General features: G+C 44.1%; 1 protein-coding gene across 5 annotated transcripts in view; it reads left to right on the top strand.

Annotated features, from left to right (window-relative positions):
* Window positions 1–18,489, top strand: part of LOC110524608 (ecotropic viral integration site 5 protein homolog) — a 59,390-nt gene that overhangs the window by 22,476 nt on the left and 18,425 nt on the right. For 3 of the 5 annotated variants that reach the window (XM_021604432.2, XM_021604431.2, XM_036978447.1), the window contains exons 3-13: window positions 3,465–3,654; window positions 10,677–10,898; window positions 13,525–13,599; window positions 14,089–14,214; window positions 14,473–14,616; window positions 15,015–15,104; window positions 15,400–15,497; window positions 15,619–15,679; window positions 15,880–15,933; window positions 17,699–17,731; window positions 18,161–18,307. In XM_021604432.2, coding sequence (XP_021460107.2) covers window positions 3,465–3,654; window positions 10,677–10,898; window positions 13,525–13,599; window positions 14,089–14,214; window positions 14,473–14,616; window positions 15,015–15,104; window positions 15,400–15,497; window positions 15,619–15,679; window positions 15,880–15,933; window positions 17,699–17,731; window positions 18,161–18,307 — 1,240 coding nt within the window. Of the gene's footprint in view, window positions 1–352; window positions 482–3,464; window positions 3,655–10,676; window positions 10,899–13,524; window positions 13,600–14,088; window positions 14,215–14,472; window positions 14,617–15,014; window positions 15,105–15,399; window positions 15,498–15,618; window positions 15,680–15,879; window positions 15,934–17,698; window positions 17,732–18,160; window positions 18,308–18,489 lie in introns of those variants that run through there. The other 2 variants (XM_036978448.1, XM_036978449.1) reach the window with 2 other exon arrangements.

The raw sequence follows: 18,489 nt of genomic DNA, 5'->3' as shown, positions 1-18,489 counted from the left end.
ACTAAAGAAATAACAAAAAAAGTTGTATTATGTCACACTGTTGTTGAAATTCCTTGTTTCTTTTTAAATACCAAAATGGATGAGAATAAGCTATATAAAATTATGAACAGGCAGTTTTTCGATCTTAGTTTTATGTAAAGGGCTAGTTATCCTCACTTTCTGACTGAGCAGGAAGACACTGACCTGCAGGTGCATCAAAAGTAGGTTTTTATACATCTATGAGCACCGAGGGAAGACTTGTGTACTTTGAGATCAATGCAGTATCACAGATACTAATGTAATGCCACACACACACACACACACACACACACAGTGAGAAGGGGAAGGCCTTTGTACTGTGCAAAGTAGATAAGAGGTTTGAGTTTGAGAGAGACTAGTGCCAGACTCAGTTCAGCCAGTTCACTAGGTGAAGGCTGGTAGCTTCTCTGGATCTTCTAACTACACACCAAAAACATGAAGACAGCACCATGAGTTTATCCTGGTAAGCAGCACGAGGATCCTAACTTTCTTTCTAGATGCCATGGCTCTCTTCTCGTTACCGAGAGGCCTTAACTGAGGACAAAGTCTAACTGACATGAATTATTTTAGCGACAGAGCAACTTGTTTAAATAGTTCCTTTGTATCCTCTGTTCCTCCTACGAATCTCTGTGCTGTACTGGATCTTTTCAGTAAATTTACAATGGTTTGATGTATTTGTTTTGAGCCATCTGTAAGAACCCAACATGGAATGTTTTGTCGACTGGTGAATTATTAGCGGAGGAGCAGTGGCTAGGCTACATAGGAAATTCAGGTTTTCTGACTGTCAGTGTGTGCCTAGTATAAACAGTGTATCAACATTTTGGAATATTTCTGAAAATGACAGTGTGATGAAATCTACCAAGGAGAGAGGGAGAGGAGAATATGTGGACGCTTCTTCATCCATGGTTGAAATGGATTGTTTGTTCCCTGTTCTAGGCTACATTTGTTGCTTTAGGCCTACAGGCCACTGAGGCCAGAGACAAACCTTATCAATGACCTCAACATTCCCTACCCTTCCTGCTTCCACACGGCCTCTTAAGAACACACTCAGTGTTATCTTGCATGTTTGCTAGAAGCCATGGGCTGCTACTGCAACCTTGCGTCCTGTTAGGATGGCTTAAACCTTTAGCCTATATCTTAGTAGTGTATTCCCTCACATCCCAGTATAGCTGTGATGACATTGAGCTCTACATTTAGCCTTGTCACTTTTTTAGGCATCTCATGATACATAGTCTGGTATCTAGTCTACTGCTTTCTAGATCTGTGGCCTTTGAAAGCAAAGCTATGTTTTAATTAAGCAAGCAGCTGTCACTGTTTAAATTATTCCAACGACACAGTATTAATCATCTGCAATATTTACTACCTTTCCCAACATGTTGAATGTATGTCCTAAATGTAAAACCCTTGCTGGTGCTGTCCTAGCTGTCCCTGTAACACAGGCCTACCCTGGCCCCCTTCCCCCTGACCCAAATATGGCTGTAACCCTACCCAGTCTGGGAGCACTCCCAGTGACGTCACCCTGGAGCCGAGAGGCCCAGGCCCCTTTTCTGAGATCAGGTTTCTGAGCCTCTGTGTCCCAGCATAGGCCATAGCCTCTTCTCAAATGGCACCCTATTCCCTATGAAGTGCACTACTTTTGACCAGGACTACATAGGGAATAGGTTGCCATTTGGGACACATGGGCTCATCAGCACGGCATAGGTTGGGAGGCATGGTTCCCTCTCACAGCCCTGGGCCCTGTTCATATGGCACTAAACGGAAAGAATACTGACTGAAACAGGGAGGGACTGCCTGGACTTGTCTGCTGAGAAATGCTAATTTGCGTTTTCTGTTACAATTTGTTTTAAAATATGTTCTGTTGCGTTCCCTAATGAACCTGATCCAGAGTCTGTTAACTTCAGTCTTACAGCTCCAGCGACAAACACATTGGCACATTAATTGATAGTGATACAAGGTCAGTCTGCTGTGAACTTAAACATACTCCTGCAGCTTTTTCTCACCAACCCACTTTCAGGAATGTTTTCAATCTAATAGATGAGACCAGATTCCAGGTAGTTATTTAGGCTACTTTGTATTGACCCACTTTACTGTTGACGTGTCATGGCTTTTTTTTTTTAAGGTTAATGTTTAGGGATTAGTACAAATGTAGGATCTCATTGAAGTAATAGTTAATCAACTAAGTCCACTTTGCTTTCTGTCACTTGGGACATTAATGCAAGTTAAATGTTCCATGAAATATCAGCCTGATTGATATTGTAGTGACCCTGATATAGTGATCATGATGGTTGTTCAAGGCTTTCCTATCCACCATGTTCATTGCATTTTGCACCTCAAACGAAAGTGCTGTGAAAGGATGTGTTGTTCTCTCAACCTTTTTTTAAGAGATGTACTTTGTCCCTAGTACTGTCTGTAACCCCATTGACCCTACATCCAGGGCTCATCACTGGGGATGCTGTTGCAGTGGGCTCTCCTTGGCTATGGCTCTGTCATAAAGCTGTACTACATCTCACTGCTAATTCTTCTGTATTGAATGAGCTTTTCCATTTTTAGTACTGCGCTAGAATTTAGTGGCTTCACCGTCTACCAGTGCCAGCACGATTTGGATAAATGTTCAGCATCAGTTATTGGGCTACTTGCCTCAAGCATAAACCCACACTGCCCATATCAATGCATTTCTGATCCTTTCTACTGTAACAGTGACTATCTATTTATTAAAATATTTTTATTTCTACCCCTTTTTCTCCCCAATTTCGTTGTATCCAATTGGTAGTTAGTCTCGTCTCATCGCTGCAACTCTCGTACGGACTCGGGAGAGGCAAAGGTCGAGAGCCGTCTATTCTCCGAAACCTAACCAAGCCGCACTGCTTCTTGGCACAATGCCCACTTAACCCGGAAGCCGGCTGCACCAATGTGTCGGAGGAAACACCGTACACCTGGCGACCGTGTCGGCGTGCACTGCTCCCGGCCAACCACAGGACTCGCTAGTGCGTGATGGGACAAGGACATCCCTGCCGGCCAAACCCTCCCCTAACTCGGACGATGCTGGAACAATTGTGCGCCACCCCATGGGTCTCCCGGTCGCGGCCGCCTGCGACAGAGCCTGGACTTGAACCCAGAATATCTAGTGGCACAGCGATGCAGTGTCTTAGACCACTGCGCCACTCGGGAAGCCCATCTATTGACACTAATGAAATGTTTCAGATTGACCAGTTATGTGTGTTTATTCTTGATTTGGTACATTAGCAGCTAAAGCTACATTAAATAATCTATATCTGATGTCTGTAATTTGTGCTGCCTTCACTTACGAACATAGAATGAAATGCTCTCTCATTCAGTCCGAACTCCCAACATAATGTCTCATTGGAGATCATGTATGCCTGAGTATAATGGTTATATGCTGGTCATATTTGGCAAGAGAAGCTCATGCATGTTGTTTGTGTCTCTAGGTTGCTGGAGACGGACAGTAAGTCCCTCCGCTCTGTGAACGGCTCCAGGAGGAACAGCGTCTCCAGCCTGGTGTCCAGCTCCTCGGCCTCCTCCAATCTGTCTCACCTGGAGGAGGACTCCTGGATCCTCTGGGGACGCATCGTTAACGAGTGGGAGGACTTCCGCAAGAAGAACGAGAAGCAGCTCAAGGTGAGTACTCTCGTGCGCTACACACTTCCTGCACACAATAGCCTGGGGACAAGCTTAAAAAGGGAGAGACTATTATTGGCCTTTTGTAAGAGTCAAAGGCAACTCTGGAAGAGCCAGTCTCAATTCACTCCCTTCCCTTTGGCCCTAACCATAACCCCTTGGCCCTAACCATTACCCCTTCCCCTTGGCCCTAAACCTATAGGTGAGAGACTATTGGTGAATCTCAATCTGTACTCGATTCCTCTCCATCCTCACCTGAATACTTCAGAGAATAGCGAATAATACAAGGTTCCTATCTTCGCTTACAAGTTGCACAAATATTTTTAATCAATGAAGTTAGTGAATACATTCAGTACAGTACAGCAGTCTCTTTGTTTCCTGGTATTGATACTATATAGACGCAGTTCAGATTTTTTTTCCCAAGGCCAGCTATGTCTTTCACTGACCCTTACTACTGTTGTCTTGATTTTACAGTGTGAACCCTGTTCTAAATGTAGCTTCTTAGTGCTCACTGCCAACTGATGGTGTCTCTCTAGTCGCACAGTCTGATTTACCCATGTCAATGACATCTGAATCAGTCAATCAAATCAAATGTATTTGTATAGCCCTTCGTACATCAGCTGATATCTCAAAGTGCTGTTCAGAAACCCAGCCTAAAAGCCCAAACAGCAAGCAATGCAGGTGTAGAAGCACGGTGGCTAGGGAAAACTCCCTAGAAAGGCCAAAACCTAGGAAGAAACCTAGAGAGGAACCAGGCTATGAGGTGGCCAGTCCTTTTCTGGCTGTGCCAGGTGGAGATTATAACAGAACATGGCCAAGATGTTCAAATGTTCATAAATGACCAGCATGGTCAAATAATAATAATCACAGTAGTTGTCGAGGGTGCAGCAAGTCATCACCTCAGGAATAAATGTCAGTTGGCTTTTCATAGCCGATCATTAAGAGTATCTCTACCGCTCCTGCTGTCTCTAGAAGTTGAAAACAGCAGGTCTGGGACAGGTAGCACGTCCGGTGAACAGGTCAGGATTCCATAGCCGCAGGCAGAACAGCTGAAACTGGAGACGCAGCACGGCCAGGTGGACTGGGGACAGCAAGGAGTCATCATGCCAGGTAGTCCTGAGGCATGGTAATAGGGCTCAGGTCCTCCTAGAGAGAGCATAGTTAAATTCACACAGGACACCGGATAAGACAGGAGAAGTACTCCAGATATAACAAACTGACCCTAGCCCCCCGACACAAGCTACTGCAGCATAAATACTGGAGGCTGAGACAGGAGGGGTCAGGAGACACTGTGGCCCCATCCCATCAGGGCGTGTTTCCTGGACCAACAGTATTGCTTCCAACACACCGACAGCATCATTGCATTTTGGTACACCAGAATTTCAATTAATTTCCAATGAAACACAGCATTTTCCTTACAGCATTGCGTTGCAGAGGCAGTTGCAGTGCATTCGGTGTGATGTATATGTTGGATTTATCGAATGTATGCGTCAAACTGTATGCGTAGACGGCTTAACAGAAATGGTAGCAGAAGTTGAGCTTTTATTGCATACATATCCAGATGAAGCTGCGTACTATTTTGTGCAATGACGCTGTCGGTGTGTTCGAATCGTAAGCCTGGTCACCGACAAAAAAGCTAATTGTAAATCTGAGGTGCTGTTATGCATTAGTTTTGCATTGTGTGTTAGTGGTGGAGAACCTTCCACTGGACCTCGGCTGCGTGACTAGGGCTGTTACGGGGATTGAATTACCACCACACCGGCGGTCACGAGTCATGAAGACAGTCAATTCCACATGACCGTTTAGTCACAGTAATTAGGCTTCTCCAAGCTCTGATGCTGCTGATGGTCATTAGTAGCCTACCTAACTTGCTAACTGCCTGGTACTCAGCAATATATTGTCCCTCTAATCACTCGGACATAAATGTAATAAAACATCTAATCAAACACTTCATGAGAGATGATGAGCTTGTGTTGCACAACATTTCTAAAGGCTATGCAATTGCATGAGAAAACAGAGTGATGGCCTCTACTAAATAGAGGAGCATCCCATCAGCTTTTTATAGGCTAGGCCTACTAAACTCAGCAAAAAAAGAAACATCCTCTCACTGTCGACTGGGTTTATTTTCAGCAAACCTAACGTGTAAATATTTGTATGAACATAAGATACATAAACTGAACAAGTTCCACAGATGTGACTAACAAATATAATGTGTCTCTGAACAAAGGGGGGGTCAAAATCAAAAGTAACAGTCTTTCTGGTGGGGCCACCAGCTGCATTAAGTACTGCAGGGCATCTCCTCCTCATGGACTGCACCAGATTTGCCAGTTTTTGCTGTGAGGTGTTAACCCACTCTTCCACCAAGGCACCTGCAAGTTTCTGGACATTTCTGGGGGGAATGGCCCTAGCCCTCACCCTCCATTCCAACAGGTCCCAGACGTGCTCGATGGGATTGAGATCCGGGCGCTTCGCTGGCCATGGCAGAACACTGACATTCCTGTCTTGCAGGAAATCACGCACAGAACGAGCAGTATGGCTGGTGGCATTGTCATGCTGAAGGGTCATGTCAGGATGAGCCTGCAGGAAGGATAACACATGATGGAGGAGGATGTCTTCCCTGTAATGCACAGCGTTGAGATTGCCTGCAGTGACAACAAGCTCAGTCCGATGATGCTGTGACGCACCGCCGAAGACCAAGACAGAACCTCCACCTCCTATTCGATCCCACTCCGGAGTCAGGCCTCTGTGTAACGCTCATTCCTTAGACGATAAACGTGAATCCGACCATCACCCCTGGTGAGACACAACCGTGACTCGTCAGTGAAGAGCACATTTTGCTAGTCCTGTCTGGTCCAGCGATGGTGGGTTTGTGGCCATAGACAACATTGTTGCCGGTGATGTCTGGTGAGGACCTGCCTTACAACAGGCCTACATGCCCTCAGTCCAGCCTCTCTCAGCCTATTGCGGGCAGTCTGAGCATTGATGGAGGGATTGTGCGTTCCTGGTGTAACTCGGGCAGTTGTTGTTGCCATTCTGTACCTGTCCCGCAGGTGTGATGTTTGGATGTATTGATACTCTGCATGTGTTGTCACACGTGGTCTGCCACTGCGAGGACGATCAGCTGTCCATCCTGTCTCCCTGTGGCGCTGTCTTAGGCGTCTCATAGTACGGACATTGCAATTTATTTCCCTGGCCACATCTGCAGTCCTCATGCCATGCAGCATGCCTAAGGCACGTTCACGCAGATGAGCCGGAACCCTGGGCATCTTTCCTTTGGTGTTTTTCAGAGTCAGTAGAAAGGCCTCTTTAGTGTCCTAAGTTTTCATAACTGTGACCATAATTGCCTACCGTCTGTAAGCTGTTAGTGTCTTAACAACCGTTCCACAGGTGCATGTTCATTAATTATGGTTCATTGAACACGCATGGGAAATCGTGTTTAAACCCTTTACAGTGAAGATCTGTGAAGTTATTTGGATTTTTACGAATTATCTTTGAAAGACAGGGTCCTGAAAAAGGGATGTTTCTTTTTTTTATATTTACTTCTCAACTATATTTACTTCTCAACTTTCCTAATATTAAGCACATCGCTTATCTTTACAGCAGGAATATAGCCTACCTGGCTGGCATGAAAATGAACCACGGGAAAAATGTCCTCCATTCGCTATTTAAGTGCGTAGATGACATGTAATTTTCCCCTGCCCCTGTTTCAACATACATGGATGATAATGGTCCATTCAAAAAAACAAAAAAAATTCACACATATATTATTTAGTATCTGTAAAGGCAAGATTAAATCAAGAATAGTCTGATGGTGACAATATTAGCTTGTGTGATGCCAGTGTAAGGCAAGAAACTATGCCTTTTTTGTGTGCAGCTTCTTCTAATCATAGTCGCACACCTCATGTAGCCTAGCGCATATGCCTATATGTTTTGATACGGTTTGTATCGTATGAAGCTCATTAATCTGCTTAACAAGGGGTGGAGAGCCTAACTGGTATACATACATAAGCAGTGTGTGAGTTTCAAGTTTGGGGAAGATCATTTTCACCATAAAAATTAACCTTTTTATAATAAAAGCATTACATGCATAATCGCATTTGTGGTCACTTTTGATAAGGCTGTTTTCCCGCTAATGGGACTTCCGTGTGCATATTGCTGCACTTATAATGTGAAGAAATAGCCTATTAGTTTATCAACATTTTTTAGCTAAACGTTCTGATCTGTTGCATCAGCCTCATTGCGTAAAAAATGTTTTTTGATGCTAGTGGTTATATTAATTTGAGATCTATCGCATCCCACAACTGTCCTACACTATGTTTGAAATATTTATTTCTCGCACAGAAGGGCAAGTTGACCAATAGAATAGGTCAACTTTTGTACCAAGGGACATTTAAAACATATTTTTTATTTAACCTTTAACTCAGTTAAGAATAAATTCTTATTTACAATGACGGCCAAATCCGGACAACACTGGGCCAATTGTGCGCTGCCCTATGGGACTCCCAATCACGGCTGGATGTGATACAGCCTGGATTTGAACCAGGTACTATAGTGACGCCTCTTGCGCTGAGATGCAGTGCCTTAGACCGCTGCGCCACTTGGGAGTCCGACATAGGCTAGTGCTTTTGCTGTTTGTTAGGCCTACTCATCTTGTTGGCTGATGAACAGTAAATGTGGACAGTTCTCCCAATACCTTCAATATGCACCTCGGAATTGGATAAGAACGCTCGCAGTTGCGCCCCTGATGTCTGTCTGCACTTGTAGCCTGTGAGAAATACCCGATCAGGTGATGGAGAGCCATTTGAGTGAGAGGAGCTGCGGTGCACTGAGCACTCGGGGAGAAGGGAATTATAATTATTATATTTAGCCCAAGGGTGCAGTGGCCACTGGCTGCAAAAGGCATGGATTGTTTTAGGGGGCATTACTGCCACACAAAGAGGATGCCAGCGTGAAATTTTAGGCATTATCAAGTGCTTGTCAAATTGTGAATAGGAGATTGATGAAGTGTGTACAGCCTGCGCAAAAAAACAAAGCAGAGCTCATGCCTTTCAAGTGACTTTTTTCAAATAATCATTAGTCACATCATGCAAAACATATAGCCCAACGTTTGTAGAGCAACTAAAGTTACATTAATAACTCTAAATTAAGCATATAGGAGTACCTATTTCTTAGTTAACCACTCAACACAGAATAGCCGCGTGTGCACACTCCCTCAATGGTTGGAGAAAAATATTCAGCTTTGTTCAATTGAATTCTACATACTATAAACTAATGCCACGGAATTCTAAGCAAATATTGTCTGCTAAATGCACTAGTGTAGCCCACAGCCATATGGCATAGCTAGATCAGGACCTGACTTCAGGACAAGTCTTCTGAAATAGACTACATTTTCTTCATATCATGTTTCTTTAGACCTGTCTAAAATAAATAATGGATTTATTGTGAATGTATAGGCTATATTACATGTATTTATAATACTTTTTAAAAGGTAGATGTTCCAAAGGTCTGCATCAGTGGCTTGAAGGCTGTGTGTGGAAGCCAGGAGATTCTAAATGTGTTTGTTAATTAATGGTCAATTACCGTGAGACCAGCAGTTGTTTGCTTGACAATCACTGGCTGACAAAATGTTGTGACCGCCACAGCCCTATGTCTGACAATGGTATTTCACAATTTTTCCAGAGAAGAGGCCTTTGCTACATCACCTCCATGTAACCTGACTGTTGCAAGACTGCATCCTAGTCATATTATTAATCATCATGTTGAGCTCCTCAACAAATAGATTGCTCAGTTGACATTGCTCTCTCCTGTTGATCTAGTCTAGTGTGTTTCATCTTGCAAGGCAGGATGATACTACTACGTGTACTACTTTTATGTTCTATCAGCAAAATGTACATTCTCAATTTAACGTACTAGCGACGAATTCAATGCATCATATTCCCTCTTTTCCACTAGGGTGCTCCAGAAAAAAAGATAAGCCTCTTAACAATGAGCCTGTCCTTGGATGCGTCCCAACTGGTACCCTATGCCCTACATACTGCAATACTTTTGACCAGAGCCCTAGATGGGGAATAGGGTGCCATTTGGGACTTAACACTGAGTGAACACCAACCATAGTCTGAGTAATGTAGTGACAGAGTAATGGGAGCAGGTCGTTTTACAGGCGTAATTGCAGCTGTATGCGTTATTCATGTGTTTCCTCTTGCATGTGTGTCTGAGTATTATCCACTGGAGGGATTGTATGTGTGTGTGTTTCCATTACAAGGCTGGGACTGTCAAGACTGACCTCAGAGAGAAAGATCCCCTGACCCCACACTCTCGAAAGCTTGCACACAAAAACAACACACAGCCTACACTTACACACACTAACACACTCCATCCTGCACCACTGGTCAGTGTTCCCTCTCTGCAGAGGAAATGTCTTTATCAAGTCACATCGGCAGTAATTTACAAGAACAACATTTCACTCTGCACAATTCCTCGCTGACTAGATTATATTTAGTGGTGGAAAATGTTATTGGAATGACTGACTGGGGTACATGCTGTGTTGTGGAGAAAACACACTGGAGTGTAGCAGCACACAGACACATGATTGTGTTTGCTCTGAACACCACATAGAATAAAACATTTGATGTGGATACCAGTATGTTCCTTGGTATTTTAACACACTCAGAAAACAAGGACTACATATTTTCCATCAGAGGCTGTTACGTTAATTATTAGGAATAGACTAGTTAATCAAAACTATTTATATACCTTGAAAGCGATCTATAGACAAGGTTGGGTAAACTGCAAACCACACTTTGGTTTGTCCACTGACACCAATTGGTAATATTAGCATTTTCAAAACAAAGTAAATGCTGATTATATGTTTAGTCTGTGCTATTTGGGTACCTTGAGATGTCCCTACCCCATTGAAGTTGAAATGCAAAATGGTTAAGGCTAAGGTTAGGTAAGGGTTTAGGGTAGGAAGGTCCCAAGCATTCGGGACGGTATTGACCAATATTTTTCTTCTCTCCAAACAGGATCTGGTCAGAAAAGGGATCCCCCATCACTTCCGAGCAATAGTATGGCAGTTGCTATGCAACGCCCAGAACATGCCTATCAAAGACCAGTACTCTGAGCTGCTGAAAATGACATCACCATGTGAGAAGCTGATTCGCCGGGACATCGCCCGGACGTATCCTGAGCATGACTTCTTTAAGGAGGACAGCTTGGGACAGGAAGTACTCTTCAATGTTATGAAGGTGAATGCTTCATAGGTTTGCAGAACTACAGAAAAGTTCCCACGAGAGAATCTTCAAATCTGGAACTCTTCAACCGGTATTTTTGAAAAGCCAAATAATTCTGGGAAAGTAACTGGAATTTTGCGACCCTGGTGCTTTGTCTGAAACCTTTACCCTCAACAGATTGCTTTACAGTGTGCTCTGGAGTTGGTTTAGCTCTTTAGCGCTGGTGCTTTCAGCACGTACAGGTAACTGTCAAAATAATGAAACACTTTAGTCAATGAGGGATACAAAGTATATTGAAAGCAATTGCTTCCACACAGGCGTGATTCCTGAGTTAATTAAGCAATTAACATCCCATGCTCAGGGTCATAAATAAAAATGCTGGGCACGCCATTATTTTGGTTACCATGGCTGTGTCCCTATAGGATGACAATGCCCTCATCCACAGGGCACAAGTTGATATGCATGAAAACGATGTAAACCATATGCCATGGCCATCTGTCACCAGATCTCAACCCAGTTGAACACTTTTGGGAGATTCTGGTGTGGCGTTTGAGACTGCGTTTTCCACAACCATCATCAACACACCAAATTATATAATTTCTTGTGGAAGAGTGCTGTCGCATCCCTCCAATAGAGTTCCAGACACTTGTAGAATCTTGAAGCTGTTCTGGCTCATGGGAAAGGTGGGATGAGTCAGTTGCTCAACTGAATGCATTCAACCGAAATGTGTCCTTCGCATTTAACCCAACCCCTCTGAATCAGAGAGGTGCGGGTGGATGTCGATTAACGCAGCCCCATCACCGGTGCCCAGGGGATCAGTTGTTGTGGGGGTTAACTACCTTGCTCAAGGGCAGAACAGCAGATACTGGCACAACGCCCTATTAAGACACTTTATTTTGATGTTTCCTTTATTTGGGCAGTTACCTGTGGGTGGGTGGGTGGGTGGGTGGGTGGGTGGATATACACTTAACTGGAATGAATCCTGGTCCCATCTTTCGACTCATCTTTCCTGTCTGTCTTCTACTATCTGTCCTATTCGCCTGGTCACGGATCTGTTTGTGCTCTTGGCAGGATAGCACAAACAGACTAGTACGCAGTTTACTGTCCTGTCAATAGAAGATGAAGAACAATATTGCGTTAGAGCTGCTAATTTTATTTTTCTCATTAGCCAGTGGCAGAATTGTTCAAGAAAAGCTGTTTCAGCCTCCCGTGTGGCGCAGCGGTCTAGAGTCGTCACTACAGACCCGGGTTCGTTCCCAGGCAGTGTCAGAACCGGCCATGACCTGGAGTCCCATATGGCGGTGCACAATTGGCCCAGCCAAGGATCAACAACGACACAGCCGTGAGGTGGTAGAGATACACAAGCTTACAGAACAATCGTCTGGTCTCGGTTGCAACACTCACGAGTTCCTAGCTGCCTCTGGAAGCAATGTCAGCAAAATAACTGTTTGTTTGGGAGCTTCATGAAATGGTTTTCCATGGCCGAGCGGTCGCACACAAGCCTAAGATCACCATGCGCAATGCCAAGCGTCGGCTGGAGTGTTGTTAAGTGCACTGCCATTGGACTCTGGAGCAGTGATTTATTTTTTATTTCACCTTTATTTAACCAAGTAGGCTAGTTGAGAACAAGTTCTCATTTGCAACTGCAACCTGGCCAAGATAAAGCAAAGCAGTTTGACACGTACAAAAACACAGAGTTACACATGGAATAAACAAACATACAATCAATAATACAGTAGAAAAAGTGTATATATACAGCATGTGCAAATGAGGTAGGATAAGGGAGGTAAGGCAATAAATAGGCCATGGTGGCGAAGTAATTACAATATAGCAATTAAACACTGGAATGGTAGAATGTGCAGATGATGAATGTGCAAGTAGAGATACTGGGATGCAAAGGAGCAAGATAAATACAGTATGGGGATGAGGTAGTTGGATGGGCTATGTACAGGTGCAGTGATCTGTGAGCTGCTCTGACAGCTGGTGCTTAAAGCTAGTGAGGGAGATATGAGTCTCCAGCTTTAGTGATTTTTGCAGTTCGTTCCAGTCATTGGCAGCGGAGAACTGGAAGGAGAGGCGGCCAAAGGAAAAATTGGCTTTGGGGGTGACCAGTGAGATATACCTGCTGGAGCGCGTGCTACGGGTGGGTGCTGCTATGGTGACCAGTGAGCTGAGATGAGGTGGGGCTTTACCTAGCAGAGACTTGTGGATGACCTGGAGCCAGTGGGTTTGGTGATGAGTATGAAGCGAGGGCCAGCCAACGAGAGCGTACAGGTCGCAGTGGTGGGTAGTATATGGGGCTTTGGTGACAAAACGGATGGCACTGTGATAGACTGCATCAAATTTGTTGAGTAGAGTGTTGGAGGCCATTTTGTAAATGACATTGCCGAAGTCAAGGATCAGTAGGATAGTCAGTTTAACGAGGGTATGTTTGGCGGCATAAGTGAAGGAGGCTTTGTTGCGAAATAGGAAGCCGATTCTAGATTTAATTTTGGATATTGCCCTATATGTTGCATAGCCTTTGGTCAAAAGTAGTGCACTATGTAGGGGATAGGGTGCCATTTGGGCATTGAGTTGCAGCCCCAAAGTGCTTGGCTCTCCTCTCTTGACCATGATCCGAGGTCACTTCCTGTTGTTGCAGGCCTACTCTCTGGTGGACCGGGAGGTCGGCTACTGTCAAGGAAGTGCTTTTATCGTCGGACTGCTTCTCATGCAGGTAATGTCAGTCTTCCACACGCACACACACGCTGTCTACCCGATAGCCTCACACACATTGAAAAACATGCTGTGTCATTGGTCACATGCAACTTGCCACTACACACATTGACAGACATGTTATATAGATCAGAGAACATTTTCTAAGAGAACTGTGTACTGAGAGTTGTGTTTTTCATGTGATTATCTTGTACTATGGTAGATATGTTGTATTGTGATGTGTGAAATGTGTATTTTATGTATATGAGGAAGACATGTTTTGTTGATGGTTTCATAAAATTGCGAAGTCTAAGGGCTGGTTTCCCAGATACAGATTAAGCCTAGGAACGGACAAAAAAAACTGCATTGAAGGTATATTTTAGTCCAGCACTGGGCTTAAAATGTGTCTGTCCTCTAGCCTAGATGGTGTGAGGAAGTATTTTGTTGAAGGTTGATGAATCTGCTTGATGATCTCTTGTGTTGTTTGGTGTGTGGGTGTCCCTGTCAATAGATGCCAGAAGAGGAGGCGTTCTGTGTGTTTGTGAAGCTGATGCAAGACTACAGACTGAGAGAACTGTTCAAGCCCAGTATGGCTGAACTGGGTCTCTGCATGTATCAGTTTGAGTATATGATCCAGGTAAGACCTGGCATGGGTTCGGGACACGATTGAATGACAAACCTTTACAGAGCATTATTGATGCACTGTTAGATGATCCTTTAACTTTGATTCACTGAGACTATCATGAATAACAACTTTATATTTAATAGTTTAGCAGGCACTCTTATCATAAATCAGTCAGTGTCATGATGGGTCATATCTATTTATGATTATATATTTTAATTGTATCTATCTCTGTCTCTCTCTTTCTCCCAACGTCCCCCCCCTCTCCTTCAGGAACTTCTCCCAGACCTCCATATCCACTTCCAGGCCCAGAGTTTCCACACCTCTATGTATGCCTCTTCCTGGTTCCTCACCATCTTCCTCACCTCATTCCCTCTCCCTGTTGCCACCAGGATCTTTGATATCTTCATGTTAGAGGTGAGTCCAGTTAAAGGTGCATCCCCATCCCTCAACTGTAGACCAAAATAAGTGGCAGGGCTGCCATTTTGCTGATAAACAAATCCCAGATTGTAGCTTTAAATAATTATTTCTGATTTACTCATGTTTGACAATCTACTTCCAGTCTACCGAGTGAATCCAGAATATAGTTTGTATTACAGCAAACACAATGGGCTGTGCGTAAATGCAAGCATTTGGTACCCTCTGGTGGCCTTGGCCAAAAGCACATAATCTTATGGACTAAAATTCAATTTCACCTCTGTAACTTAGTGCTTTTTTTGTCATAGGGTCTGAAAATAGTGTTCCGTGTGGTACTAGATAACGCAATGCTATGATAATGCAACGATAATGCTTTGATAATGTAATATTTGTCTCAGGGTCTGGAGATAGTGTTCCGCGTGGGGCTGGCCATCCTACAGATGAATCAGGCAGAACTCATACAGCTTGATATGGAGGGAATGTTACAGGTATGACTGAGCAGCCATAAACATTGGAATAACAACCCTGTTTGAGTTAATGCACACAATTATCAATTCAATATACTTTTTTCATCCCTGAGGGGCAGTTATTGCCAGCAGGCAATAATCTGGTCCCAGATCTGTTTGTTCTGTTGTGTCAATGACCGTAAGAGTTGGCTGGACCGCATAAACTGATCTGGGACCATGCTATGGCATACAAATTGAACGACAAACACACTCAAAGTTGCTTTATGTGAGCATGCATGTCTGGTCCTCACCCATTGTCTTCCCTGCTCTGCTGTAGTACTTTCAGAGGGTCATTCCCCACCAGCTGGAAAGTGGACCAGACAAGGTCATCCTGGCTGCTTATAATGTCAAGTACAACGCCAAGAAGATGAAGAAGTGAGTAGTACATTTCTGCTTGCTCTCTGGGGTCTAGGCCGGGTTACTGGAGATGGATGCTTGACGCAAGTACAAGTGTTGTCGGTGCTCTGTATTGATGCTGTATGACTCCTGTTTTCAGGTTGGAAAAGGAATACACTACAATCAAAACTAAGGAGATGGAGGAGCAGGTGGAGATTAAGGTGAGTGGTGGCGCAGTAGGCTACGTTTTTAGTTTGGCAGTAGTACAGTGCGCTCCTATAGTCATCACATCAGTACAGCTCCATTTGATCACTATAAGTAGTTGATCACTATAACCGCACTCTCCCTAAGCCGAGTGCACTGTACTTAAAAACCCAGTTTGGAATAATTATTGTGTGTGTTGCGTGTCTTTGTTTTGCAGAGGTTGCGCACAGAGAACCGACTGCTGAAACAGAGGATAGACACACTGGAGAAAGTGAGTGAAAAGGAGGAGGAGAAGTTGAACCTTGGCTCTCCTTGCCATCCTATGTCATGACACCAGTCATAATTAGAAGCCATATTATACCAGTGAACGCTTGTCATGGCTATTCACACAACAAACCATAACCCCCTACATTAAACCATCAAGCGCTTGTTCATGCGTCTCTTGTTGGTCACTAAAGACACATGGCGGAGTCTTGTTGTTACTAACTGGGCTGTGAGTGTTGTCGGTGTGTATCTTATAGGATAAATGGATCCTAGTTGGCTTTGGAATGGAAGTCTTCCATTGATATGCATGTCTCAGTCTTGAGATCCACACTCAGGACCAGTTAAGCCAGACTCTAAAACAGTAGCTGGCTGTGGAGCTCCACAAGGCTACATTCTGGGGCTCTATGTAATTCCACCAGACACTAACTAACTAAAGCTGTAAAACGCTTGACGGACTCACTGTGAGAGTGATGGCTGTACACTCTTAAGATGATGCAGAGGAGCACTGCATGCCAGAGTACACGGCTGCCTTTGTTGTGCATGTTGTTGGGATCCTCCTTTGTGTTTGTCAGAGCACAAAGATACAGGCATTGCCAGGCCTGGCCAGAGTACCAGGGCACCATGCAGAGGCCTGAGTAGCTGTTCCAAATGACCAGGCTCTGTCTGGGACATAACCACTCACTCATATCACAGTATCGCTTCAAACAACAGTCGACGGCTGCAACGTCATACCCAAAATATTAACTGGAATGACACAACAACTTCTAAAACTTAACCGTGTGGCGCGAACCTATAAAGCATGGCTTCATCTAAACAACTGTTATTTTGCTGTTTTATAGCTAACTTCTAATGATGCTTTTCCTCTTAGCCCCATTCAGCCTTAGTCTTCTGCTTTGCCTGTCTGAAACTCATCACCATGTTGTCTCTCTCACCACCACCTACTTCTCACTTTGTCACCACTTTATCCCCCACAACCTTGTCACGACAACACCTGAAGACCATGTTCCTTTTCTACCTCCGAAACTGTCTAAATTACTAAGACACTATGGGGCGTATCCTAACCTCTCCCATTGCCAGCAGCATACCACCCTGCATACCACTGCTGGCTTGCTTCTGAAGCTAAGCAGGGTTGGTCCTGGTCAGTTCCTGGATGGGAGACCAGATGCTGCTGGAAGTGGTGTTGGAGGGCCAGTAGGAGGCACTCTTTCCTCTGGTCTAAAAAAATATCCCAATGCCCCAGGCCAGTGATTGGGGACACTGCCCTATGTGGGGTGCCGTCTTTCGGATGGGAAGTTAAATGGGTGTCCTGACTCTCTGAGGTCATTAAAGATCCCATGGCACTTATCGTAAGAGTAGGGGTGTTAACCCCGGTGTCCTGGCTAAATTCCCAATCTGGCCCTCAAACCATCACGGTCACCTAATAATCCCCAGTTTACAATTGGCTCATTCATCCCCCTCCTCTCCCCTGTAACTATTCCCCAGGTCGTTGCTGCAAATGAGAACGTGTTCTCAGTCAACTTACCTGGTAAAATAACAGATAAATAAATTGACATCAATGCATGGCTAACTGAAGTGGAATTTAAGATTTCTCGAATTGTTAATAAATAACGTATAGACTTAATCGGTTGGCAAAATGACGGAGGAAGGACAATGAACACTGAATTTCCCTTTTCAAAAACAAAATCAAGTGTTTTGTTTATATTTACGTTATAACTGTGTTAATTGGTCTCTCTCTTTGCTTTATCTCTCTTGTGGATATTTCTGTTTTGTAGGAAAGTGCTTCATTGGCAGATAGATTGATCCAGGTATAAACTTTATTTTCTCCTCCTTTACCCCCCCATCTCACATTGCAATTTTCACCACTTAGATTTCTCTATATCTCAATGTAGCTTTGCATGCTCATAATTTTACCTTTAAATGATGGCACAATAAATGTCTTTGCGATTACAGTATTTTCTTTTTTATCAATTAATATAAAATGAGGACATTGAAATCAGAAAAAATGTACTAATCACCCAGCATGCATCTCGGACCATGCCAAAACAAAATGCTTAGAGCTATCAATCAGTCAACCAATAAGACTGTCAAAATATTTGCAGAGAAAAAAAACAGCATGCGTTTCTAAACTCCAAATCCCACTTTTATATTATCTTTGATTTGCCCACCCCTTCCGTCCATCCCACCCCCGTGGTGCACCCTGCTCATCCTACCCCTCGGTTGGTTATGTCCTAAAGGGACAAGTGACACGTGCCCAGGAGGCAGAGGAGACCTACCTGGTCATGCGGGAGCTGGCCACGGTCAGGCAGCAGAGCGAAGAGGCCACAGCTCAGCTGGAGCTAGCACAGAGCACCATCAGGGATCTCCAGCAGAGACCCCTATTGGTAAGGAGAAACACAGTGCCCAAGTTGAAGGTCCTGTATGGCTCAGTTGGTACAGTGGTGATCAGGGGTGTCGTGCACCCCCAGAATCTGAGGGGGCACAATGTGAGGATAAGCTTAATTCTATGTATAAAAAAATATATAATAACTGCATATTTAAACATGCCTCTTGAGCTGTTTGTATC

This window comes from Oncorhynchus mykiss, chromosome 5 (assembly GCF_013265735.2).
Source record: "Oncorhynchus mykiss isolate Arlee chromosome 5, USDA_OmykA_1.1, whole genome shotgun sequence".
NCBI classification, from domain to species: Eukaryota; Metazoa; Chordata; class Actinopteri; order Salmoniformes; family Salmonidae; genus Oncorhynchus; species Oncorhynchus mykiss.
This window is presented reverse-complemented; position numbering and strand designations above follow the sequence as displayed.